The following is a 27,694-nucleotide window of genomic DNA, read 5'->3' as shown; positions in this document are numbered from 1 at the left end:
CCTTAAAATATCAGCCTTAAGTTTCCTAGCGCCTCATTCAAGTTTGAAGAACACTAGTGTTTCAATCCAGTTTCAAATCACCAGGAACACTAAAATTTTCAAATCCCTAATTAAAATATCTCACCTTCAGAGAAAATAAGGTGTAACCCAAATAGAGATGGACAAAAAACCAGTTGTAATTATTAATCACTTAACCAGGAAAACATACAGCTATAGAGGTTCTCCAGCTCTGGCCAGATCATTACCCACTTCAGCCTTCCCCAAAATGCATGTCTTTGCCTTCTACTCTCTCCCAGCAGCCTTCCCACTGTACTCCATAAGAAAACCAATCATGAGTCTCCTTCATTTTTCTAAGAAAACACCTCCAAATTGTTCACTGAGCATGTAGCTTTCCAAAATATTTAACATGACCTTCGACTTCTTATTCAGAAAACACTTCTGCTGAAATGCCCACAGAAGTCAGCTAACCTGGGTTGATCCTGCAATAGCCTCCAATAACTGGTACTCCATTTATCCATAGTCTTAAAGAGCTGTACAGTTCTATTAGCTTACATACACTATGCTCTCTCATTTTTGTTAATATGCTTAGTTCTTTCTCATTACATGCAAGTGCAAGCTATTACTTTAATTCATGTACTTCAAATTATAACTATTGAAAGGGTGAAGTAATTTAGGAAGAGTGACCTGAGTTGTCATGATCATAGATCTCCTCAATATGGAAAACACATGCCTTATCTCTATGTTTATTTTCACCTTGTAGCTTTATAACCTTTTCATAAAGCATGATTGCAGCCTTGGTCTTTTTACAACAGATTTTAATTAGAATTACTGATGAATTAATTAGAATTACTGCTCTACATGAAAGCAGTTTTAGTTTGCAGTCGTTATATGCTGGGTTATGTTTGCCTATGTATTTTATTTTTGGCCTTGGTGATGATTTCTACAGATCCTAACAGAAACAGATTTCAAACTCAATAATGGAGACAGAAATAAAATAACAGTGAGAGTGATGTGCCATGCACTTCTGTTTGACCAAATGCACCCATTTCATCAAGAGTTAACTCAAAATGCTTACTAATGCAAATAATCCACTCACAGCATGAGCTGACTTCAGCAAGTGCTCACATGTAATGCTTACTTATGTGTACAGATAGCAAGAATTTGGTACTAGGAAATGAGTGATTACAAGATCAGTTTATGCAAGTATCAGTTTCTCTTCAATATATGACCATCACTGTTATGTATTACAGTCAAAATTACAGACTAAATTCTGGATGTCACTGTCAGAATTGCAACTGTAATCATGATGGCAGTTTAAAAAGAAGCCCTCTTGTTATAATTTCCTGGTTTGTTTGGGTTGTTTTTTTTTTTAATTATTATTTTTTGCCTGGACAAATTCTTCTAGTGAATCCAATAAAATGCAATACTATAATTCACAGCTGCAGTGCTAATGGCTAGAGAAAGAGGAAACCATTAAGAGACAGCCTCTCTACTGCTGAAAGCTGCTAATAATCCCACTATTCCTCATTTTTATGACTGCATATTTTATGAATGATAATCTGTTCATTACATATTGCCATAAATATTTTGGTTTAGCAATGAAAGCAGGCATCAATAAAGTATACACCCTAGAAGCTTCTCTGCTAATACTGCAGTGTCTCCTAATGTATATCATGGTGATATTTCCCCTGGCCCCCCACACTGGGTAACTATGTGAACTATTATTTTTAGCTGGAAGAAGTTCATGCATAACTTATACACTATCTGCAGCTATAAACCAGCTTTGTCAGATGCCTGAAATCATACTGAATCTGCCTCATTAATTTTCCCCCTGCTGTACAATACAGCCATCCAATATATTAATATTCTTACAGCTTACATAGTCTTGACCCAACAAAGCAATGAGAATACTGTAAATTCTGCATCTGAGCATTACTCATAGTACTGTGTGCTTTTACCTTCACTCAAGCTATTACAATCATAGGTGGATGTAATTCAAGGTACTTAGGAATTGAGAGCAAGCTATAAAACCCACTGAATTTTAAAAGCTATTTTAACCTATTTGGAAATACTTTATTTTCAGCTTCATGTATCCCACGTCTCTCTGTTAGCTTGAAAATTCACAAGAAGTCCCAGTTGTTTTTAATCACCTCAGCAAGAATTTGAGACTGATGCCATTCCCTCCTCCTGGTAAAATAAACTCTTATTAAACATTCTTTTGAATGACAACTCCTAGTACTGATTTTAATACCACAAACTTTGCTAATCTGCTATTAAATTTCAGCAAGGTTTATTTTTTTGGCTGATTGGGTTTATTTATTTTAGTTAGAACATATTACAGCTATAGCTCTCTTATTCCATTTGTGAACCAATTAAACCAATTTTCAAAATCACCTGGTAGCTTGGTACAACCAGGCTAGGTGTGTTCTCCAGAGGAAATTAGGAAAATGCAGCATAACTGCTGGGTTAGAACCAGTTTATGCAGGGGTAATAAACTGGCATACAATTGTTGTTAAGCTCCAAAAAATCAACATAAAATAGTACTTAAATGTGAAAAATGCTGTGGGATTTCTGCTCTAATTAATGTGCTGCTTTATCAGAAGAGTATTTTGTAACCAAAAGTGAAGATTTTGCCACATTTAAAAGACAAAAGCAAGGAGAGCTACTCTTGGCTTTCTATTTCTATTTCATGGCATCTTCACAAGACAGTTCTTCTGTAGGCACAATTTGCTCCTGATTTGACTCTGATGCTTCTCTATTCCTTCCATGTCAACAGTCCCCTCTCAAGATCCCCCACAGCCTCTCAAATTATTTACTTTTCTTGTCTCTCCAATTATATTCTTCATTCTTTTTCCTGCCACTATATTCTGTCTTTCCCTGTCAATAAAAGACAGTAAATGCCTTCCCCAGGCTGGAGTTACACACAGACTGGCTAGAATGTTCTGCTGCTGATTGATCATTCAGCTACTGCCAAAAAGAACCCATCAGATCTGAGTTTTCCTTGCCTTTCTCCCAGTGGGAGATAAACAGGTCTCCCTCCATTACTGAACTGCTGATTTTCACCAAAAGAAAAAAAAAAAAGAAAGGGAAAAACCCAAACAAACAAACAAAACCCAGACAAAAAAAAGAAAAGCAGAAAAAAAGGCAAGAATTTAGTACCTTTGATAACTTAGGCTTCCACTAAATTTTTCTAACACAAGGTTCAAATGTTGTTGGAGAAAAAATAGGATTGACTGGTGGACATGATGATTACAGAGACATGTTTTCTTCAGAAATCAAGCTCCTTTCCCAGAAAATCCAAAACCTCCATCAGCCATAATGGACTTTTCAAACTACCATGATAACAAAAGGCCATTTCTGGACAAGGCACCAACCCCCTCAAACTAGAAAATACAGGAGAAAAATATAAATCTTACTGCTAGAAGTATAAGCAAACATTACACTGTTTTGTCTTTTTCATTTACTATCCAGGTAGAACAGCCATATTTTATCTTGGCCAAGAGAAACCTGTCATGGTTATCAAGATGCATGGTGGTGGCCATCTTCTGCCCAGCCCTACATCTTGCTCAAGGCTCAGAACTAAGAGACAAACACAAAAACATGGGCTTAATTCCAAAATTTATTTTAAAGCAATAAAAAAAAAGGTTGCTGCCCTAGGGAGGTTTAAATGAATAATAAAACTGTTACATTACTGACGTTATCTGGAGAGGTCAGCATTTCTGTTTGGGGTCTATGTTGCAAATCAGGCTACAAATCAAGCAAAACAATAACCTGTCATACTTTGCATTAATGTCTGATGGGCAAAATAGTCCTCCTGAGCATTAGGTTCTTACATATGAGACTAACAGCCTAGAAAGATACTCAAGTCCATGACAGACTTCTATTATGCCAGGTCCTACAGACAAAGACACACCTGCACAGGCATAAATGGGAGCTACAGTAGTTCAAGCCCAAGTATGTGAGGATGAGATAAATCAGAAAGCAACAAATCCCAAAATTTAAACAGCCCCCCCAAAAAATCCAAATACAATCTTTGGTTTACACATTGCCCAAGTGACTGCTGAAAACCAGGAAAGCAAATCTCATCACTTGCATTGCAAGAACAAACCACAATTTAGGTCTGATTGTTCGAGAAAATTGTATATAAGAGTGTAAAAGTTTCCTATTTATGACCCAGCATTGCTCTAAAATCATGCAACAGCAGTAATGGACAAAAGTCCCTCCACAGCAATAACCATGTAATTTTTTTTCCCTACCAGTGATAATGTTTTGGTTTAATGCTCTACTAGTTTTATTCTCATTAAAAATGCCTTTTAAAAAATACGTCTAAAGATGATCAGCATTTCCAGTAAATCCAAAACACAAGCTTGGAATATTTGACCATTAAAATGCTGCTAAAAATTTCATGGAACAATTCAAAATTCAGAGAAAACTTGGCAAGTAAAGCTATTTATTTTTTTAAGAACTGGGGGCAAAAATGGTCCTTGAGTCCTCCAGGTAGGTCACGCACACAAGAGAATTTGACCTTGTCCATTTGTTGTTGTTGTTGTTTTAACAGAGCTGTTTGACATACAACTTTTTTTGGTAGCAGCTTGGCTAAATTATAAACAAACAACATGACTTTAGGCTGTTAATGCTGATTGGGGCAATAAACTCTATATTGACAAAGAAAAGCACGCCAATGTTTTCAGTTTAGGAACTGCCAGAAAGAAAAACCCTTTAAAAATTTAAGCTGCCAGTTCATGCTTTGGTTTGGGGTAAATATCAGATGTTGAATGTTTTTCCAAGAAAACATACTAGAGAATTCAAGACCAGAGTGCTGAAGTCTCCATGCCAGGGCATGTACTCCACACTTATTTCACACTCCTTTTTCTCATCATTGATGTGGCAGAGAGCCTCTGAACAGTGCCAGAGTCTGTTCCCTATCAGCTAATATTAACTAGAGCCAAGTGTAACATTAAATTTTTACTTCTTGGAAGCCTTACCCTGTGCCCACGGCTATTTGAAATAACCAGCAGATGTCAAGACTAGAAAAAGTAGTTCTGGGGGAGGGATCTAGAGGGAAGTTAATTCAGAGCTCTGTCTTTGGAGATATAGGACAAATGACTGGTTTGACTTTTTTAAAAATTATTTTTAATTTCTGAGTGACATCTAACTCCCTTATTCCAAATAGTCTTCAAGAGACGAAATTATTCTCTTCCTCCTAAAAGCATCCTTTAACATTATGATTGATCTTTCCAGCAGAATTCCTTGGTGATCTCAGCAAAATACTAGATTTTGAATATCAGAGTATGAGGTATTAAATTTTTGGAAACTTTATTATTAGGTAAACTGTATTATTAGGTATTAAAGTTTAGGAAATTTTAAAAAAAAGTAAAAAGAAAAACACCCAACCAAAACCAATCTTTTTGGAAAAGGGCTTAGTAAAGGTTTGATGGCAAGCATAGCAAAGATACAATCATGATCGATGTAATACCTAAAGAATTAAATCAGAGAGGCACTGAACCTTGACATAAATGATCAAATGACCATGAATATTTCTACAGACATGTATCAGAAGGGAACCATTGGTAGCTGCATCTTAGATGTGTGCATCTCAGTATGTGCAATTTAAGAGGGGGGAAAACCCAATGACAATGGGCATAACCTTCAGTTGTGACAGGACAGTACAATAAAGGAATTTTCATCTCTAACACTATACTATGTGTTCTAGAAAATAGCATAACTCACATTTAGCATCCTTCCTATAGACTTGAAGGAAATAAGGAAATCATACTTTTTATGGGGACATTGCATATCTTTGTGTATTTTTTAGTCCACAGCCTGTGTGATGTCCACAGCAGCCCTGCACACTGTTAAATGTTAAATATACTCCCCCCACCACAGCCAAGGCTAGGCCATGGTGGCAGCTCCCTGGGGATGAGCCATCCCTTCCTGAACGTGGAACACTGGAGTCCAGGGCACATTTCACACTGCTGAACACACACAATGCTGTTCCCCAAAAGGGGTGGAGAAGAGCCATGACTGCCTTTGCTCAGCTCACATGAGCAGAGCTCTCAAAGGAACAACTTTTGGGATCCACCACTTCAAGCACAACCATTTGGACCTCTCCAAGATTCACAAAACCTTGATGGAGCAGAGCTCCAGCTCCAGACTTTTACTGCAAGAGCCCTGAACTCTCCCTTCACACCATACAGTAGGCCCTACCAATTCCTTCTGACCTCAGATCACCCGTGAGGAACCAAGAAACTTCAGCTTTTTTGCACAACAGAAAAACATGACCCAGCCTATAAACAGGCTGCCAATTATGTTCCTGTTTGTTCTGAGCCAGAAATGTTTTCAGTTTAGGGAAAGAACAGCTTCATAGCTACCCACTTCCCCCAGGAGAATTGGTCCCATCATTTTGATATAACTGGTTGAATAGTCTAAAGTTTCTGGGAAATGTCCAAGAAAACATGCCTGAAATCACAATTATTTCAACAAAAGTAATTCAAAAGAGGATGCTGCCTTTATAAACTCTTTGCATGGGGTAGAAATGCTAGAGCATTAAACAAATCTGGGCTGGCAGTCCAATAACCCTGAGTAAGAAACAGTGTTAATTAAACCTGTTAAGGATCAGGATGAAAGCTGGAATCTCTCCAGTTCCAACCCAAAGCTGTGCTAATAGGTTATCTACTGTCTTTGCTGTGCCCTTGCCTAGATCAAATTATCTTTTAGCTTTTCTATTGAATGAAGAGAAGGGGTTTAGCTGTCTGAAGACAAAAAGTGTAAGAAATACCTCTAAGCTGCAGATGATCTGGGAGAGCTAACCTATGACACAGAGCTCATTCCATATTGCTGCTCTGAACTTCTGAGGATTCAAAAAGGATTTTTCACCATTGGAAGCAAGTTAATAGAGTTGGAGATAAGTTTCAGGGATGTGATAAAGTTAATTCCCCACCTGTCCACTCCTTGTCATATATCCTCAGATTTACCAGGAGCTGGGGCAGGGGGGGAACAGGGCATTGTGTGGCAGTGATCAGGAATGGAGGAGCCACAGCGAGCAATTTGACAGCAATCACTGATCAACACAACAGTCATCTGTCTCTTCTGACATACTGGGAAACAACAGCGGTGTTTTGTTTTTTTCCCCCCACTGCAATTGGAAAGTAAAAAATGAAATAAAACTCAAAGACTAAACCAAGCATGCTTATACGAACCCTGTTAAGGTGGCTTTTTGAAAGTTTACGCATTGTTTCATGCTTGCATCAACTGGCTTTCTCTTCCAAACAGGAAAGGAAGAATGAAATATGTTGACTAAATGCTGTCATCCCATGTTAATTAAAAAAAAAAAAAAAAATCACCATTCAGTTAGATCCTCCTGACAAGCTCACAACTGAATTTTTTTTTTAATTTATCTGTAGAACACCAGTTTACTTGTGTCACTACTTCAATTTATGTAGAGTGTGTTAAAAAGAGTCTAAAATTTGCATGGAAGACACCACTAAGTATTAAATGCACTAAATGGAAATCCCTTCCCCATTGAGAACTTTTTAACTAGGGTAATGAAATTTTTATCAGGTCGTAACTTAGAAGATTAGAAGACTGGTAGCACATTACTCTAAAAATCAAATCTGATTAATGTTTAATTGTAGCAATGTGCAGAGGTATTAATTAGGTGTACTTTCTATGACTCATAAATAGCTATTAGAGCAAAAACAAGAATAATTTGAAGATTAGCATGAAGGGAATGGTATACTTGAGTGGTAAATTATAATTAAATTGAATGGACTTTGTGTAAAATAATAGAAATTGTCATCCAATATAATAATTTTGATGCATAATGCAGTTATAACAAATTTTTCAGCAATCACATCTGACACCTTTTCCTCAGGATATTTTTTTGTGCAGAGCCCACAGGTGTGAATTAAAAATGCATTTGTGCTTTCCAATGAGAACCACAGGGCAAATCTTAAAACCCATTTTCCTCATTTGGTTGGTACTGCACCCCTGAAGCATCCATGCAAGCTTTGTTTAAAAGGGGGACACAGGTAGGGCTCCTGATTTGTATATTCAAATAAGTATTGCGATAAAACTTGAAACTCTGAACTTGCATTTTGTTTTTGTCTTTTAACAAGCGATCCTCAAAGTCACACAGGGGTTATAAATCTTGTTTCAGGCCTGCATTTCTCCAGAGAGGCACTTCTCTGGTGCATTTGTACTGAGATGGTGCCCAGGAATATTTTCACTGCTCATTCCCCTTCCTACAGTCTTGCAGAACCATTTTTCTCTGCATTGGCTGTCCTGTAAGATATAGCTTACACTGCATTCCTTAAAATACCACTTCTACTAATAATAAATAAGCACCTACTGTTCATGATCTTGCAGAAAATGTTAAATAAGTCACCAAGAGGCACCAACATCCAAAATTTATCAAATGAATCCAAGATTTCTGCTTTTTTATGCCAACATAACAAACTTTAGGTATCTGCTTTTGGTATGAGCTATGTTTTCTAAATGCATTTTAACTAAAACAATTGAAATTGGAATTAGCTTCTACTATTCATGTCTGGAACAGTACCAGAATGTAGAGCAAATATATATTCTTGTGCCTAATGAAGAAAAAAATGCAAAAAAATATGAAACAACTCATCCTATGTCTCTCACTTCTAAATTGTATATCATGATTACATTTCTGTCATTACTTTAAAAGCCTAAATTCATAACCAAAGAGAAGGTAATCAAATGGTTAAGATTTAAAATTTTCATTCAAAAAAAAAAGCAAACAGGGCAGTGATGTAACACCAAAGAAATTTCGTACCATTTTTATTTTCATTTAATAATAAGATTAATAACTAAAATCAAGGAGCTGCATGTTGGTCAGGTGACCCTCTGGATTACCTCTCTCTAATGCTAGAAACCTTTTTTTTTCTGCTGCCACGAGTAAAAAAATCTTTATGTGGCAGGTCTGCAATGTGAAATTGAAAAGTTTACATTTCTTGAAGGCTCAAAAATACACAAGCTCTGCATGACAAATTTCTATTATGCACTGAGTCCCTGCTCCACTAGAAATATCTTGGAATTGAGAATAAAGTGGAACAAATTTGGCACAGTCTTTGTCAAAAGAGTATTTCGAATTTTCAAGAAACGTAATTATTACTGGCAACCACACTTACTTATTTTCTATTATTCAGAGAATGTGAGGTGAGGAAAAAGCGGCCAAAATGTTTTGCCTCAAGAGCAATGTGAATTTTCCCCATTTAGACTTATGTCAAATACCCTCTTAATTGCATGATAACCAATAGAAACCCAACCCAACAACTTAGCTCTCTGTCTAACTTTACAGCCTTGAAATACTTACAGCAGGAATTCATTTTGAGCAGGACACACAATGGGGACTTGCAGCTGGCTTGTAGAAGGCTACTTATTTTTAAACCATTAACTTATCTTGTAAAAACATCTTTCATTCTAATATTAATTTTTGGTTACAATTACAGGTTGTCTTTTTTTTTTGGAGTTTTAAAACAAGTGATTGATACAGAGAGCTATTATGTTGCCTATGTTAATAAATCAAGCAACTAGGAGACAGAATTCAGATTTAAAGCATCTCAGGTAGCTAGAATTGGTAATAAAAATTTTGTAAACTCCTTTCATAGCTAAAAAATACTCTCACTACAACATGTAAGAGAATGTGTCACCTAATTGCTCTGTCTTTTCCATCACTACACTGCTTAATCATCATGTCCCTGGTCCACATCTCCAGACACATTCAATTGTGCTAAAAGGTGATAAATTCAGCAGTATTAATGGATTTGGAAAAGGTTTTGACCTTTGGAAGCATACGTTGGCTTCTAGGAATTGTGGATGTGCCATGTTTCATGTTAAGAGCAGATGCACCATGACATTTTACGTTTTTCTTTTAATCTGTCCCCAGTGATGGGCAACTCTTGCAGTGCTCTGAAAGTTTCTTGCCTCCTGCACTTCTAAGTTATTCTAGAAACAACAGTTAGGAATCCTTTCTGTTTATTTTAACAAAATATGAAATAGGCCTCCATCCTGAATTTTGATTAAAAATCACTCAGGAAGTTGTTACCTTATGGATCCTGATTTTAGAAAAAGCAAGCAACAACAATAACAATTGCAATTATCATAAAAAAAGACCATTTTAGCATCAATATATAGAAGATGTGCTTTCACCAAAATTGACTAGAAAACATTTTTGTTGATATATTTATTGAAAAGAAAATTTTCAAACCCCTCTCCTTCATGGTGCACAGCAAGAAAAATAAACCTTGTACATTTCTAAAAGCAAAGAATGAAACAAAGATTCAGTTACCAAGGTGAGTCAAAAGTTGACTTCTGAAGCCACAGTGTGGGAGTCTGGATCAGATCCCAGTCTGAACTAGGTGGGGAAAGAATTTGAATCCAATTTTCTTCCAGTCCATTGAAGCCAGCACAAGCTGCTTATTGGTGCCAAGCAGAGACCCTCTGCTTTCTGCCTGGTACATTCTATCACAATCCTGAATGTTTTCTGTATTCTGGTTTCCATTGAGAAATGAGACTGGGGGAAACCTCATTTTTCCAGCTTACAGAGCACTACTGCCTGGATAAGACCACTGGTGTTTCTCTTGCTGCAGCCAGTTCCTGGCAGTGAAGAGGAGCTCACAGACAGTAAATGTGTAACTCTTGATTTACCTCTGCAAGGTTCAGGTTTGGTGGTTTTAACCTATCTGAGATCAAAATAACAAGTTTGAAGTCCCATAAAGTTTTCCCTGAGAGTAGTGTATGCGTGTAAGATAGAGAAAAAAAACCAACCAAAAAACAAAACAAACAAAAAAAAAAAAAAAACAAAAAAAAATGAAAAGAAAGAGATCTGAGCATCCCAACCAGAAAATTTATAAAAAACCAGCTGAATACCAGCAGAAAACCCTGCTACCTGCCTAAAAATCAGCCCTAAGTGTCAAAGCCCTGCTTTACCTCCCCAATAGGACCAAGAGGAGAAGCACTAACTTTTCTCTTGAAACAATAATTATTTAGAATCACTCAGAATCCTTCAGGCCCAAAAGGAAACACAACAAAACTGGGGTGCAGGGAAGGCTCCAGCACCTTCTCCACCTCCTGAATAGATTTCATGACTATTCTGCTTTCTCCATGCCTACTTTTCAACTAACCTGCCACGGGTGCCTGTGACCAGGAGCTCTCTTGCAATCTGACCCTTAAACAATTACAAAATACTCCAAACCAGTAAGCTTTCTAAAGCTTTCCTGATGTACAAATCAACCTTGGCTGTACTTTCAAAAAAATGCTAACAATGTTAGGAATGGTTGTGATAATCCTATCTGTGGTACATGTGTGGGAGAATATGATTCATGCAAAACCATTTCCCTATCTTGATTCTTCATGTTACTGTACATTACAGGAAAAAGGCAGCACAAAACTCTCAAATATTTTCAGTGTGAAAAGGAAGGACTGTAGGGAACCAGCTAGGTTTGCCAGCAAACCAGAAGTGCCTGTGACTGGTGCCTCTGAGGGTCAAAAATAATAAATCCCATGCACCACTATCCTGATATTACCCATGTAGCAGGAGATAGTGAAGATTAATATCATAATTAGAAATGCTGAACAATATCTCCATTACAAGACAGATAAAGTGGCAATCCTGACAGTAACAGCAACAAATTTATTCATTGTTTTTCTTCCAACTGAATGAAAGGACGTACATTATCAATCTGGACAACTTCTAATATTTTGGGTCAATGAAGCAAATCCACGACCTGCCTTTGTGACTGCAGAAGTGCAAAATAAGCTGGTGAAGCTGCATGGCACAGCTTGGGGGAGAAGGAGGTTAGACAGGGTGACTAAAGGAGGGTGCTCCAAAGGAAACTCCAGAACACAGTCATCGGACACCAGCACACACAGAAAATTGGGATTTAGACCCAGAGAACAATGCCAAAGAGATAAAACCTCTTCCATGCTTAAAGCAGACTGAGCTTTTATAATACAAGCCTGAAGTTGTGACAACTCTTGATAGCCAAAGGATTTTTTAAAATCAACATTCCACTAAAATCATTAGAAAGCTGCATCACAAATAGGCAGCAACGTTAATAAACTAGAACATTTACATTAGAAATTAAACAGGAAAGCATATCCTCTATGACTTGTGAGTGACTTTTATCTTTTAGATAAACTTCATGCACTATTGTGAGAAGAAACCTTAAACCTTAGAGCTGCATAGCTAAGTCTGCAGCCAGTGAACTGGCCAAATAGCTCAAAAAACTGCAAAATAAGTTCACCCCAATTGCACGTTATTTTCTCAATATAACCAAATGTGTTTTGCTCAGCAATCTATTTAGCCCATTGGGGTTATTTTGGATTTCCACCAGGATGGTTCAAATTACCTCACCACTCCCACACATCAACCAAAGCAAACACTTGCTAACATTTGAGAGGTGGGCGAGGAGGCAAACTTAGTTACATCACCAGCACCTTTCCCACAAGCTGACGAGGAGGCACATGCCAACAGTCAGGGAAGAACACAGCAACAGGCCCTTGCAGGGCTGGAGAGCAGTTCCCAGCCTCACAGAGCCACGTTCCTTGCCCACATTTAGCAGCAAAGCAGTTTTCCAGTGTTAAAAAAGAAGGGATGTTGGTATGGTAGAGACAGAGAGAGAACAAGTTTCTGGTGCTGCTGCACAGTCTTGGAGTTTGCTGCTGATACCAAGACCAACAGATAGTAAAAGAAAAAAAATGCTCAGCAGCCACAGCTCACCCACTCCTGTTTCTGGGTCTTTAGGAACAACATCGGGAAACCTCACTGTGGTTACATCCCAGCATTCCTCTTAGGTCATTCCTGGACCTAAGCTTTCCAGTTGAAAACTGCAGCATAAATGGGAGCTTGCAACCTAAGAAGAACCTGCTCTACCCACCCCTTGCTGGCAACAGTGAACACATGCAGGCTAACTTTAGCAAAAACCCACAGCAGAAGTCTCCATGGCATTCCCAGCACCGATAGGAACAGAGCCTGATCTTGAAAGCATAAATTAACAGGGCCTGCCTACAGAGCCAGCTTCACTGCTAGCCATCAAGCAGAATTTTTTTTTTCCAATACCCAGTAGCATTGTTGCAATTAAACCAGCCATTTCTTACCTTATGCTGACATACAGGCAACACAGATTAGCCACAGTCATGATTGTCAATAACCTATATGTGCTATATGTATGCTTTCATGACCAGTCACTCTGTCTTCTCTTTTATGAACAAAACAGAGCTCATTCCTTCATTTTCTTCTGGGGAATTTAATAAACTAGAACATTCAAAAAACTAGAATATACTGCTGATTCTTTTAGTAGCTGCCTTCTCTCCCTACCTCCTTTTGAAAAGCCAAGTACTCAGAACTGGACATCCCTCTTCAGCTGAGATCCCAGCAGAACCGTGCTAACACCAAACTTTTCCTCCTCTGCCACCCCCTGTGTTGTCAGTGCATCCCAGATTGATGCTTGTCTGTGTCTGCAGCAAATTGCAATCAGCTGTAACTTCCCAATCTTTTCTGTAGAAGTACTTCTAGGCCACAATTATTCCTCATTTTATAGCTGTGCATTTGATTTTTCCATCTTAAGGTACAGGAATCGGCGCTTTCCTTTGTAGAAATTCATCTTCCTGATTTCAGATTATTTCTCCACTTTATCAAGCTCATTTTGAATTTTAATCAGTTCTCCACAGTGCTTGCAACCCCTGTCTCCCCTCCTCCCACACTAGCACAGCTTGGTGTCATCATGTACCACACTACAGCTGTGACAAGGAGACGTGCTGGTGTGTTTTTTTTGAGTTTGAATATGCAGTGAAAAGCAAGAGGAAAAAAAAGAAAAATCAATGCTTTAAGAATGTCAATTTAAATGGCCAGCAAAATATTCAAAAAGTAGATTAGGAATAAAACCCCAGAAATCTTATATATCTTGCAAAGGAGCATCTCAGCTGAGCACTAATTTGTGACAAGTTTTTAGCTCTGGGGAAAGCACTGCCCATTAATTTAGCCCTTGGCAGCACCTATCTTTAATTATATAACCACATTAATAAAGAAATATAACCAAGGGAGATTCTGTGTTTATTTATGGGCCAGGCAATATGCGGTGGAAAACATGAGTTTTGCAGCACTTTTAGTCTTATTCCCATCTTAATTATGTTATTCTCAAATGTTTCCTGGAAAGAAATACCTAAATCATATAGCCATGGTTTCATTATCTCCTTTGCATTATCCACTGATTTTTTATATTAACATATTAATATATTATAATAATATATTAACAGCAGAGCCATCTTCTTTTAGCCTCAGAGTACATACTCAGGTGTTTTTGTAGGCAAGCAATTAGAAGATCGAAAAGTCTTACAAAATGTTCCTCTGTATTGTTCCATGGAGAGCAAATCTAGAAGCACCAAACAACTGCAGCATCCCATGGCACTACTACAGCCAAGAGTTACTGCTCACTGTGCAAAGTGACTTGCAGATGTCTACACAAAATCTTGCAATTAAAAGAAAATAAAAAATCCTCAAATGGGAAGTTACCTCCAAGACCCCTCATAGTTGCTATCCTACAAACAGTCCATGCATATGTGTATATGCTTCCTGCTAAAACCCAACTCTTTTCAGACCAAGGGTGGGCAATTTGACATTAAAACATTCCTTATATAAGCTTAATTAGGAACTTCATAGAGCACATTCACTAGCAAACCCCGTTTGCTTTGGAAACAAGCAGTAGAGAATTCCCTTGCCTTTTCCTGTTTGCTGAGTAGCAAATCCAAACACTACAGAAATCTGGGATATCAGGGAAGGCTCTCTGGGAAGGAAATAAACCAAAACCAACTTGTCAAATGGGACTCCCTGCTGCTGCCTACCATGTGGTGCTCTAGTGAGCTGCATCTGTTCAGCTATTAAACATCGTGGTGAGCTTGATACCGACAGCAGTGGCATTATCAAATATGCTGAGTGGTTATTAAGGCTCTCTAGAATAATCTTTCCACTTTTTATTTTGGTTAGCAGAAGTTACTGTAAAGTAGCTTCACATATGATAATGCTCTTTGTGCTTGTCCCTAAAAGGGAAGGTGCTGCTACACTGACAGCCTCAAAAATTCCATCTGCTATGCCAGGGAAACCCTGAGTGCTTTTGCTGCAGGAACTCTCCATTGTTCCCTGGAATTCACTGGGTCAGGGAAAAAAGCCGCATATGGGTAACAAGGGCGTTAATGGGGTGTCACAGCAGACACAAAGAAGGCAGTCTGCTGTATTCTGTTTGTAGGCAATAAGTTGCAAGTCCATCAAGGGGGAGGGCTGAACTAAAAATAAGAGATTCTGGACCCAAAGTGGAGCATGATGATATCTGCTGTAATGCCTCATCCTCACCCTTCAATCCTGAGGCCTGGGATGAAGAGGAGTACCTGACCCAAAGGTGGAATAACAGAGGGAAGAATTCCCAGTCCTGTACAGCAGCTTTTCTAGCCCACAAAGAATGTGCAATGCTGCAGCAGCAAGTGTGATTTACATCTCCCTGAGGGAACATCTGGACTTAGATTTCACCCTTGACTGAGCATAGATCATCACCTACAAATTCCAGCACGAGAAGTTAAAGCCACGTTAGCAGCTTCATGCTGCTGCACTGAAGGCTTGGGGATAATTTCACGGAGAGCTGGCAAAACTGAAGGGCTGTGTCTTTCCTTTGTTCCTCAGCATCCCCTATTCAATGTAAGCCAGGTAATTATCGAAAGGCAGGAAATGCATGAGTCAGTTCCTTCAGCTAATCCACCCTCTGAAGCATTAGCATGTTTCAGAGTAAACGGGCTTTCACAAACAGCCAGATATTTAAGCCTCTCCAAACACTTAACAGGGAAACTCACCTGTTGTTAGTGGGATTGTTAGATTGTTACATTAAACATATGCCACCAGAACACAGAACATTGACAGTATCAGTTCATTAAATCTTTATCCTGTCTATTATTGTTGCAGGAATTCATCTGAATGGTATGATCTAAGCCAAAAAAAAAAAATAAAAAATACTTAAGAGCAGCAGCAGCCCGCTGTCAAGTGGGAAGAATCACTGCTGGATTCAAAGAGAAGGCAAATATTGTACACCTGTGGTTTTTGGAGAGAAAGCAATAGGCTGCTCAGTGATCCACCAGCAGTGGAGATGCACTGGTGTCAAGGGTGTCAAGGTAAGAGAGACAGTGATTAAAGAACATAGGCAAGTAAGTGAAAAGAAGATGAAGATACAACTGGCAGCCAGGGTTTCAAAAAACACAAATAAATTTCCTGCTCTGGCTCTGTTTCCTGAATAAGCCTGGTGCAATGAGCTAGTGCCAAGGACTACAAGAGTTAAGTAAATTAATTGGATGTAAGGTAGGAGCCAAGCTCTGTGTGCCCAGTTCCACCCTCCCCTACACCAACCCAGGGATTTTACTCCAGTTTCTCCTCACTGATACAGTGGTGTAATGAAACAGAAAAAAGGCTCAAGACCATGAAACAATCTATAAGGAGAAAAGCAAACTAGCATTAAATATGAAAAGAAGCTTTCAAATTGGTGATGACACTGAGGCTTCACAGAGCAAAACCTGAATTAAGTAAGTGGTCTAATTAACTAATTGTGAGTTACAATTAAGGTAGTATCTCACAAAACCAGAACACTATTAAGATGAGCTTTCCTTATTTGCACAAAGTGATTAACTACATTAGCAATATTTACTTAAACAAATGACTGAATGAAAGCAGCAGGCTCTGTAAAATTGCTTCTGCACCTCACGTTCCACCAGTAGTTTTTTGGCTTGATGCAGATCCTGCCCGTACTTACTCATATTTCTGCAATATTTTCAAACAAATCAATAGTGGAAGTGATGGGATGAGGATTACTTGGAGTTAGAATCAGAATCTCTTCAGGTCTCCAGCAGCACTTTTGCCCTCATCTTGCTCTGCATCAATAGGCCAACCACTCTCACTAGTATTAAAAAATAATATTGTTCATACTGCATATCCACTGAAAACCCACTACACTGGTACTTTGTGCTGCAGTGCACACTTCATCCTTATCCTCACTAAGAGCTCATAAATTCAAAAGACAGGGAGTTAATGGGCCAGATCTTGGATTCTGGCTTTCATTTGTAGGAAACAAACCCTGCTCTGTCCTGTGCAAACCTGGCCCTTCTTCAGTGGGTCAACACCAGTCTGAGGGTCACTGTCCCTCATTCAGGCTGCCATTAGGCACTAAAAGCACAGTCTAGGATATGCTGAACATGCTGCCATTGCTCCAGTCTGCCTGTTTGTTTTTTTTTTCCCAAACCACACACTGTCAGCCCAAAGTGCCTGAAACCTGTCCTCTGCCTGCACTGCCACAGCTTCTGACACACTGGGTACACATTCCTTCCACCTGGTGTTGAGCTAGGCATGCCCAGCAGGGAGGAGGGAGTACAAATCTTCTCATGCTTCTCTAAAATCAGACAAGAACTAGGCAGGAATAAGCTTGGAAATATTATCAGGGCTGACTCTCTTATATATAGCAAACTGTATATTCTTATTTTTTATATATATATAAAAGCATATAATATAGATACTATTACATCTATGTCTAAATATAATAAGCAGAACATCACCTCCAAAGAATAAGTGGACAAAAGTAGCCTGCTCTTGAATTGCACTCTCAGTCATCCAGAGCTCTCATTCTCAAAATAATGGCAATAATTTCCTGTATTTCAGTTCCTTCTTCATTTGAATGATCAGCCAGGTTACAGTGAACACCTCAATGGCTCTGCTACTTCAAATAGTCAAGTATCCTTTTAATCTTAGTAAAGTTGCTAAAATGCCTGCTAAATTTTTCATTGGTGCTTTTTATACATGGCAATGTTCTGGAAGAGTTGGTGCCAAGTTATTAAAATATCTACAACCTTCATACAGAAGGATGTTGGCTAGTAGCCAGGGCCAGGAATTTTAAATTGCAAGTATGTGATTAGATTGTGATGGATCTAAAACGTCAATGAGAGGAGATAACATTAACTAGGAATAGTGGGAGGCAAGATGGTCTACTTATTTATTTCTACATCATCACCTAATTCCTGTATTCTCCTTTCTGAAGCCAGAAATTTGTTATTTATACGTGAAAAGCCTTGACACACAAGGATATGCCTCCTAATTCTGGCCACATGTGGTTGCTGCTTTTGTTTTTTAATTAAGAGTAACTTATCAATGGTCCTCATCAAGAAGTTCTTCCACGTGAGTACACCATACAGTCATCACCTAAGGTGACTCCCCTGTCCTTCCTATGCCTCATTTCATGGGAAATAAAATGTATGCAGCAATCCCTGAGACCCCTGGATGTTTGCCACCTGTTTCACAGGGATTCACTGGGATTGCTGAATTTGCACAACACGCGAATTTTGTGTTCAAAGACATGGCAGAAGAACAAGTTGGGGAACAAGGGAAAGGCAAGAGAAAGACATAATCCTTGAAAATATGACTGGATGTAATTCATACAGTACTTCAGAGCTTTAAAAGTGACAATGTAAAAAATTAGAGGAGCTTTATGAGGAGGTCATGAGCCTCTTCAAGTTTGTGCTAATAAAATATGCTTGGTCTTGTGCTTGCTTTTCCAAATTGGTCCACTTGAATTCTTAAAAATGCAGAGTTTTTGTTATTAATATAACATGACCCAGGCCAAACCCCTTCTATTCCTAATCTTGGTGCTTTTTTAAGGTCAGAAATAAAATTAAGTTCCGTGTTTATGTTCTCTCCTCGTGCCAGATCTAAGGTTCCATTTGTGCACAGTTTGCAACAATAAAGTCATAGGAAGACTTGCCATCAAATTTACTAACAAAGTTCTGGGTCTTAAACAGTTCTGTCAACAGATGAATCCAATTTCCAGTGTAATTTTGAGATATGCAGGATCAGAAGGGAATTTAGAATCCACTACCTGATGTGTACGATAACTTCATACAACACCAGGGCCAAATGCAATTCTTTCCATATTGTTTCCAGCTGATTCTGATGTATGTGGGCCCACCAGAAGTGTTTTAAAGACCTAGTCACCTTCAGCCAGGCTTTACACCATTTCTAGAAGGAAACACTTGAGGAGGTTCATCACTGTTGAGGGCTGGAGCATTGTGCCACTGACATGGTACTTTATCTGGGAAGTTGGGTCCTACTGGATGTGCAATTTTTTCTGGTCAAGGGGCTGGCAGGTGGTGACCCCATTACAGAGCATTCTTTTTTGGGAAGGAAGCTTGTAATCCCCTAAAAGCACAAAAGGAGCAGGATGCATAAAGGAGTTATTTGCTGGATAGAGGGAAGTGAGAATTTCTATTTTATCCCAAGGAGGAGGAAGAAAAGGAGAGGAGCTGCCTCCCTCAAGCACATTTCTAGGCCAAGGAACCAGGCTGGGAGATCATCCCTACCACACTGGTTTACTGGACCTTCCACAAAACATCAGGATTTCTCCTTGCAGTGCTCCCTGATGGCAGTCAGAGCCAACTGCTTAATTACATCATCTGTACAAATTCCATTCATATTTTTCATACAGTAATGTATCAGTCTTTTCTGTGCCAGAATTAGCACATTTCCATAACCTTCCCTCAGCAATTTGGCCTGTTTATGGCAAGAACAGACCACTGTGGCTCAATGTGCAATAACAGATTGTGCAGAGTACTTGAGACGAGGCATTAACAAATTGCTTACATAATAAAAGCCCTTTTCAGAGCTTTTTTTTAATCTTTGTCTCTGCTGATACAAAAGAATAACTTAACTGCATGGTTCCAAGGCATGACTTGACCATCTCAGTGATTCATTTATTTTCTTTCCTACAAAGTTAGATCTTTAACCTGATCAGTGAGGTAAATGATTGCTGCATTTAGTACAAATTCCCTAGATTAATTCATTGCTCCCATTCTAATTAACTTAATGTTTGTGTGCATTGAATTGCATTCTCACCTACCTGTCTAGTTTCATAAATGAGTCTTCTTTGATTGCACTGTTTTTTTTTTTTTACTCAAACCCATAAGCAAGTCTGGAAATCCTTCTTCCATAGTAATTATTTTTCAGTTTAAAGGTTAACATATAGTCTGGTTGCTGAGATTTTTGTTCCCCAAAGAAAACAACTACTGTCCATAATAGTTAAAATTCCTACAGCATTTTACATTCACATATACAAATGAAGAAAGAAATCACAAATAAATATTGCATCTATAAGCATAATAAGGAAATATCAAATAACAAGAGAATTCTATAACATCAGCCTTATGAAATGTTCTTGTACTTCAAGGTAGCAGAATATTAAAAAGCAAAACTCTGATAAACATAATGGTCTAAAGTCTTTCCAGGGCTCCAAAGTGATCCCTGATGCCCACTTAGCTGATATGATGATGACCTGGTTTTCAGAGGTGCTGACTACACTCAGCTTCCATTGACTTTAGCCACTGTTGTGCATGTTCAGCACTTCTAAAATATCAGATATCTGAAAACTAGGTCTGTCTTTTTTTCAGAATTCCTTCCTGGATGTGAATGATTCAATTTTAAACTCATTACTATTTCATGAATATACAAGCCAACATTGGCCTTACCAAATTTTGTTTGCCATAAGTATGCATCTAATAACAAGGAATTCTAGATTTGAATGATGACTATAAGAAGAAATCATATTCTAGGAATATTATTTTTTAAATATTATTAAACTCTTCCTGGGAAAATTAATTAGCTCCAATACAAACCACTAAAATCAAAGGTATTTTTATCATCAATCTCACTGAAAGTACATCCAGCTCTCTAGGAATTGATCCAAATACAACCAAGTCAATAAAAATCAATTGACTTTCCATTAGACATTAAGCCCAAAACATGTGAAGTATTCAAAAGAGAATAACAACTGCATTTATCATAAAATATTGCAGTTCTTTCCCTGGTACACTCAAATACAGAACTCCGATCCTCACTTGAGTTTTTCTCCTTCTGTTCACTTGAGGGAAGGTCATTAGACTTGCATAAGTTAAAACTATCCATATTTTATGGATATGTACAAAAAAGTCTAACAGAGTCAGCTATTAAAAGCCTGGTGTAGCAGAGTACTGCATATGTATAACCAGGAGACAGAGGGAGGGGAGTAGGAAATAATACTCATGGTTAACTTTGCTGAAAGTTTGAAAAAATAAAACTAAAAAATGCCATTTCTACAATATATATTTTAATGTATGTAGTATGTTAATATTTGGGACAAAGAGCATGCGCTGAGTTTACTCACTACCCAAAACCCCATTTTCTGTAAGTCATACAATCTTTCCACTCCCGTGATGTTCACCTCAGTCATTAATTGTAACTCTGAAAGCCTCACAAACACATCTTGGAAGTCTAAGGACAATACTGATTAATCCATCATGCCAGTAATGCTACATCTTCACAGTATTTCAGGTTAATTGTGTTGTGCCTTGCATATATTGATGCCATCTGTTTTAACCATACCCTACTTTTTCAGGTAATGTGTTAGCAAATCTTTTGAAGCAGTTTTCCATGCTTTATCATCACAGTATTAATCTTCTTGGTTAGCATTTTGTCTAAAATATTGTTTCCTAGCGACATGAAATATAATGAAACAAAAAATATCTACTACCATCTACCCTGAGCTTTATTTCTTTTTATTTTGATATGTTTTCTATATCCTAAGTATAAACAGTTGCTGTCTCTCACTGGAATCACAGCACGTTTTGCCCCACTTTCCTCCCAGACAGGGTTAGGACAACATTCAAAACATTGCCACATCTGCCTTATTCCTTATTTTAGACCTCTGAATGTTTCCTATGAGAATGTTCATCACCACTTCACATAATTCAGCAGGTCCATACCTGTAAATGAGATTAATTAATGCAATCTCACTCTGCTTGAGTTAGGAGAAGTGATCAGTTCAGCTTAAGTAGTTGATGTGCCCTAGGCTGGGTGTCTCTGGAATGCCAAAGCTTTATACTTTGAAATGCTCTGCTGGCCTTATGCTCCATACAAACTTCTTGTTCTTAACTTCAAAATCAGCTACCACCATTAAAACAGCTGCTTTGTGCTCCACAAATACTTTGATTTTCAAACAAATGACACAGACAAAAGACACAGAAACTGCTGATTCTTTCCATCAGGCATAAAAAATGTTACATTTTGTTATAAAGTCTTTCATTTTAACATGAAAGATGAAAACATGGCATAATTTACATATTTTTTATAATGGCTGAAGTCTGTTGATGGAAATATATCCTTCTCAAACAGAGCAAATACCCCTTGTGCAACACAGGAGAATGACACTTTCCTATGCTACCAGCATTGACAAAAAGAGCAATTTAACAGGACTGCTTAGCCCTTTGACGTGATATCTTTGTCTAACTTCACTTTATTCCTCACCAGAGGAAAGCTAAAAATTCAAAGTAGCAACAGCAGAATGCCTGTGGAAGACAATGACATTCATATGTTTGTACACTTTGCTTTCTAATGACGTGCAATAACAGGGTAGGAAGAGAAGAAAAGTGGAGGTAGGAACAGGAATCACTGGCAGAATTACCTAAAGGCACTAGAAGTCACACAAAAAGGTAAGGGCAGGAGTGCACATGGTGATTAACTGAACACTGCACAAAAAGCTGCTGCCTTTTTCCATGGGACATAGAGATGGATGCAGACCATGTCATGAAAAGAAAAAAAGGAAGCTTGCAGTAATTACCAGAGCTACCTGTCCTTCATTTATCCATCAACAGGAGAGGAAGTGGCAGTAGACTTTTAGGTAGGATATCTATTTCCTCTTGAACTAGATCATCCAGCAGAGACAGCACAGGAGCCCACTTCCAAACAAGAAGTCAAATGATTGAAATGAAAGCTAATTGCTGCAGCTCTGGATGACTAAAACATTTTAAAATCCTTTTCCTGAAGTACTGTGCTGCATAGGTACCATACACACAAACAGTCCTTTACATTTATGCTGCTATAGTACAGGTGGAATTTTATAATAATCTATCTTGGAATGTAAAATATTTGCACTGGAACTGTTAAGCGTCTGGAAGCAATGCAGACTACACATTTTTTAAAATGTTTCTCATATCAATGGCTATGTGAAGAGGTTAAATGATTACTTTATATAAACGTGTTCCTAACCTAACACCAAAAGTGTGATTCAGATGATCAAGCAGCCATTTTCAGAATCAGAATTTGTTACAAGCTTAATTTCGTTATTAGGTTTACATTGTCTTTAAGTAAACAGAATAATAAAGAGGGCAAGCACACACTGAAGTACCATAACCTAATTTATAATTTCCTCTTCCATTTCTAGAATGAAGAAAGTTAAGAGCAAGCTTCCTCAAAGCTCTCAAGCACCCTCCCCAACATGCTAGTGAGGGCTATAATCTATTTTTTTTTAAGCAATAGTTCCAGGGCAACTTTTTTTGCCACCACACACAGGTGAGTTATCCATGCACAGTGCATCTCCAGGTACACAGGCACTTTTTGCTCATGCATATTCACAGTGAGTGGGTACATGCAAAAGAACATGCAGAATTAAACACTTCCCTCCTTCTAGTTTTATCTCCTTCCACTATCCACAGCATGTTTCTGGTTGTTTAGTAGATAAGACACCCCTAGTGGCATCTACACCTTATGAAAGAAGGAAGTTTTGAATGACAAACCCCTCCTCCTGTTTTTATTACAGCTGGTTTAACACAGTAGCTGCCAATATGGAAACATTTAGACCCAATGAACTATTTTTCAAGTATAACACATAGACCTCCCTGTTTCTATGTTCTCTTCATTTTTAGAACTGTGATATCTCACACAATATTTTTCTGAGCTAAAATGGATCCCAGGTCAAATTCTCAGAAGTATCTGCAGCTCAACGGACTTTAATGAGATATATGGTCTTTGGTGTCAAAAGTGCTTTTGAAAATACTGCCTTTCAACTTCCCTTTGAATATTATCCTTATTTGAATTAGGTTCTGGGAAATTATATCCCAATGGTTTTCCAAGCTTTATCTATCACTGAAAACTGTCATAAAAGTCCTTGCCAAATGTCTTAGGATTTCAGGTCGATCCCTCAGTGCCTCCACTCTAGGGACAGACTACTCTGAAGCTGCTCTCAAAGGTCAAACCTCATTCCAGAGAAATTTCACACAGTTACCATTTTGCTCTGAAGCAGAACAGGCTTCAGGGAGGTTCCCAAAGTCCCTTGCAAAGGCAGCAGGGGGAGGCCAAAATCACCTCTTACAGCAGGATGATAAAAGGCTTTGCTGCTTCACAGAAATTTCAAAGAATCACTAAAGTATAATTTACCATTTTCCCCTTCCCTATTAAGCTGGTAGTGTCTCTGACCATAGAAAACTCTCAATTATTCTTTTTTAAACCATCTTTTGCTACAGCATGGGTATAAGACAGTTATTTGAGGAAAAAAATTGAAAACTACAAACATTTATGAGCAGGCAATAATTTTTCATCTCCAACTCATCATTAATGAACATAATGTTTGCTTTAAAATAGAAATACCATGGCTAGATGGAAGAGCAAATAAATATGATAGCTTTGATAGACTTCAGGTACAGTAAAATTACAAGGAAAACATTCCCTTGTATGCTAATGAACAAAAAAAACCTGTAAGAAGAAGGTAACTCTGTTGACCACAGAGGGTGGGTTTGCTCCGAGATCGCAAATAAAGAGGTAAATTATAACAAGGCACCTGGTGTTTGCAAAGCAAATATTTAAATTCCATCTAGCAACACAATACTTGCCTTGAATTATGTAGGCTCTCAGTTTTTCTGGCACCTGGGAGAAGTTGCTTTGTTCACATTTTCAAACTAAGATTGCACAAAACCAGCCAACTACTTCATCTGTGTGATTCAATGTAAGATAAGGGTATAGACAACTTCTGAATTCTATTCAAGGTTTTCTTTCTTTATTTACTCAAGCCAGTAAATAAATAAAAAATCACCTTTGTCCACAATGTAAGAGTGCCTTTGCAGAAAAAGGAGTCTGGGAAGATTGAATACCATAATCCCATCTAATTTTGAAAATGATCATTGCTGAATGCTTTCTGAGGGTAAAAGTGTAATTGGTTATAGACCAATAAGTAATTTCATTCAAAAGGAACTCAACTCTTCCTGAAAGTAGAGACATTCTCAAATAAAAATCAAACGAACACATTAACAAAGTTCAGACTAATCTAAAGAACAAAATTTTATACTGCTCTGGTTATGTTTTTCTCAATTGATCACTTATTTATGATGCCATAAAACTCCATATGCTTTCAATTTTGATTGCTAGTTCCTTGCTTTAAGGCAGCTGAAATTGCTTTCTAAGACTTCCTAGCCTGACAGTCTTCCTGCTTAAGATTTACCATCACAAAAGAATGGTGAAATCAGAGGACAAATTCTAATAATAACAAAAAACACAGTCAGCTGTGATACACTGCAATTCCACTATAAGATTCCAGATTAAATCCCCCAGGATAAACATACCTTCCTCTGATACTGCTAAATTCTGTTCCATGTAATTACACTGCAATAAACTGCTCTATCTGTACAGGCAGTATCTCAGTATGATTTTTAATTGAAAATCTATGAAAAGCAGCACTGTAGGAAAAAAAGGCATTTTGAGAATGTCTGAGACCCTGTACAACATCATCTGCAAAAAAACAGCATCATTTAGTCCACTATTGACCCCAAAAGGTTCATTAATTTCTATAACCACACTCCGACAAAACAAATTTTAACCCCCGCGAACGCAAGCACAAGCAAGACAAGAAGAAACCTCACGCCTTTGGTGAGATGATTACTTACAATATGCAGCTCTAAATAATCTCCAAGGCCAGTAGAACTGTCCACTCGCACCAGCACAGCCTCTTTTTGCACAGTGCTAAACCCTATTGCCAGTCTGTCTGCTCGAGTGCTCGGCCGGTCGTTGGGAGGCCACGTGTAAGTGATCTGTCCACCACCTTTGCTGAAGATATACGTTGTCCCCGCTGTTAGAGAAAACAAAAAAAGAAAGAAAAAAAACCAGAAATAAATATAATCAGCCCACTTGCACCGGTGCAAAGCCACGAGGAAATCATATGCCCTACATAAATCAGGTTCTCACGCAGTAAATGGATTCATAGGCTGCATTTCAATGCAAAGAGGTCTTTATCTCTAAAAATTATGCAGCAAGTGAAATATTAGTGGGTTTTATATTGTGCAATCAGCACTGAATATAACTTAATTGCAAATGAAACAACTTGAAACACCATAGCTCTGATTCAGAAATGCATATCTGTTTGGAAGAGTTCTTAAGTTTATGCTTGATAAACATATTTCTGTGATGTGTAGAACAGGGATGAGTTAAACCAAATGCTTTTCCCAACTGGACCTATGTGGAGAAATCAAGTAATTCCAGTTGCCTCGTGGCTGACAAAAAAAATGCAGCTATTTAGTTACACAATGAAAATGATACATGATGGTGGCCAGCAAAGCAAGATGTTAACAAATACATTCAGATAAGACTTTCACAGATCTGAGGTTTATCATCTTGTGACAGATGGGGATAATGAGTGGAAACATACTTTACTTGTCATGTCAGGACAAAGAGATTATTCTACCATCTGAGTAAGCAATGGCTTATTTGCATAATGCTCAATGTACATCTTTCAAAAGTGGAAATCTTTACACATTACATCCAGGGTGCACTTACAAAATCTATAATCTGTTTGAAACAAATGTTGTAATCCAAAACCACTTAGCACTCAGGTGCTGAACATCATCACTAGCATATTTCCTCAGAACTAAAATAGCAGCATATCCGGACATTTTCCATTTAAAACTTGTACCTTAACAACAGCACAGAGCAGGCAAATTGTGCATGCACTTGATCTTCCATTGGAAAAGTCACTACAAGCTATCTACTCCTTTTCCATGAGGATAGGTCAAAGCTTAGGAAGATAGGTTAATTCATTGTAAATACAGAAGTCCAGTTTGCTATCTGTTCTAAACTGTCTCAAAGTGTGGCTACTCTCAATTTTATTGCATTTTATCTACTTATACTACATTTTATCTATTTTTATTAAATAGCTAATGATAGGACAAGTGGGAATACTTTTAAAAGGAAAGAGAAAAGATTTAGATTAGATACCAAGAAAAAATTCTTCACTCAGAGGGTAGTGAGGCACTGGATCAGGTTGTCAAGAGAAGTTGTGGAGACCCCATCCCTGGATGACCAGGTTGGGTGGGGCCTTGAGCAACCTGATCTAGTGGGTGACATTCCTGTCCATGGCATGGGGTTGGAACTAGATAACCTTTAATGTCCCTTCCAACTCTTACTTTTCATAGAATCATGGAATGGTTTTTCAGTTTATTCCACCCAATGCTCTTACTCCATACTTCCCATGTCCATGTAAGGAGACAGCACATAATAACAAAATTTTGACTCTTTTTCTTTCCAAGTTGACCAAAAATGCCATTATCATATAAAGGAATCTAAAAGCCCTTGAACATGTGGACTTTCAAAGCCAAAGCCAAGAAGGACTGTAGACTTAACACCATTTGTTCAGCTCCCAGATGTCTCAAAATCTTACTCTACTGCCGAGCAAGACTGCTCTGTGTCAGTCATAATGCAAAAAGGACACTTGGTCTTTTTGAAAAGATCTCAAATATTTATTTCTAACCTCACTTTTCCTTTATGGAATTACATGGCTATTAATTAGGGGTTTTTGGCAGTGCC

The 27,694-nt window shown here is 38.0% G+C and overlaps 1 protein-coding gene across 22 annotated transcripts in view; it reads right to left on the bottom strand.

Moving 5' to 3' along the window:
- The window catches only part of NRXN1 (neurexin 1), a 678,763-nt gene that overhangs the window by 184,758 nt on the left and 466,311 nt on the right, over positions 1–27,694 (bottom strand). For all 22 annotated transcript variants that reach the window (XM_066546261.1, XM_066546262.1, XM_066546271.1 and 19 more), the window contains one exon: positions 25,783–25,964. In XM_066546261.1, the coding sequence (XP_066402358.1) occupies positions 25,783–25,964 (182 nt within the window). The remainder of the gene's footprint in view (positions 1–25,782; positions 25,965–27,694) is intronic.

The sequence above is a fragment of the Molothrus aeneus genome, chromosome 3, assembly GCF_037042795.1.
Source record: "Molothrus aeneus isolate 106 chromosome 3, BPBGC_Maene_1.0, whole genome shotgun sequence".
Taxonomy (NCBI): Eukaryota; Metazoa; Chordata; class Aves; order Passeriformes; family Icteridae; genus Molothrus; species Molothrus aeneus.
Note: the sequence above shows the minus strand (reverse complement) of the source record. Positions and strands in the feature narration are given on the sequence as shown.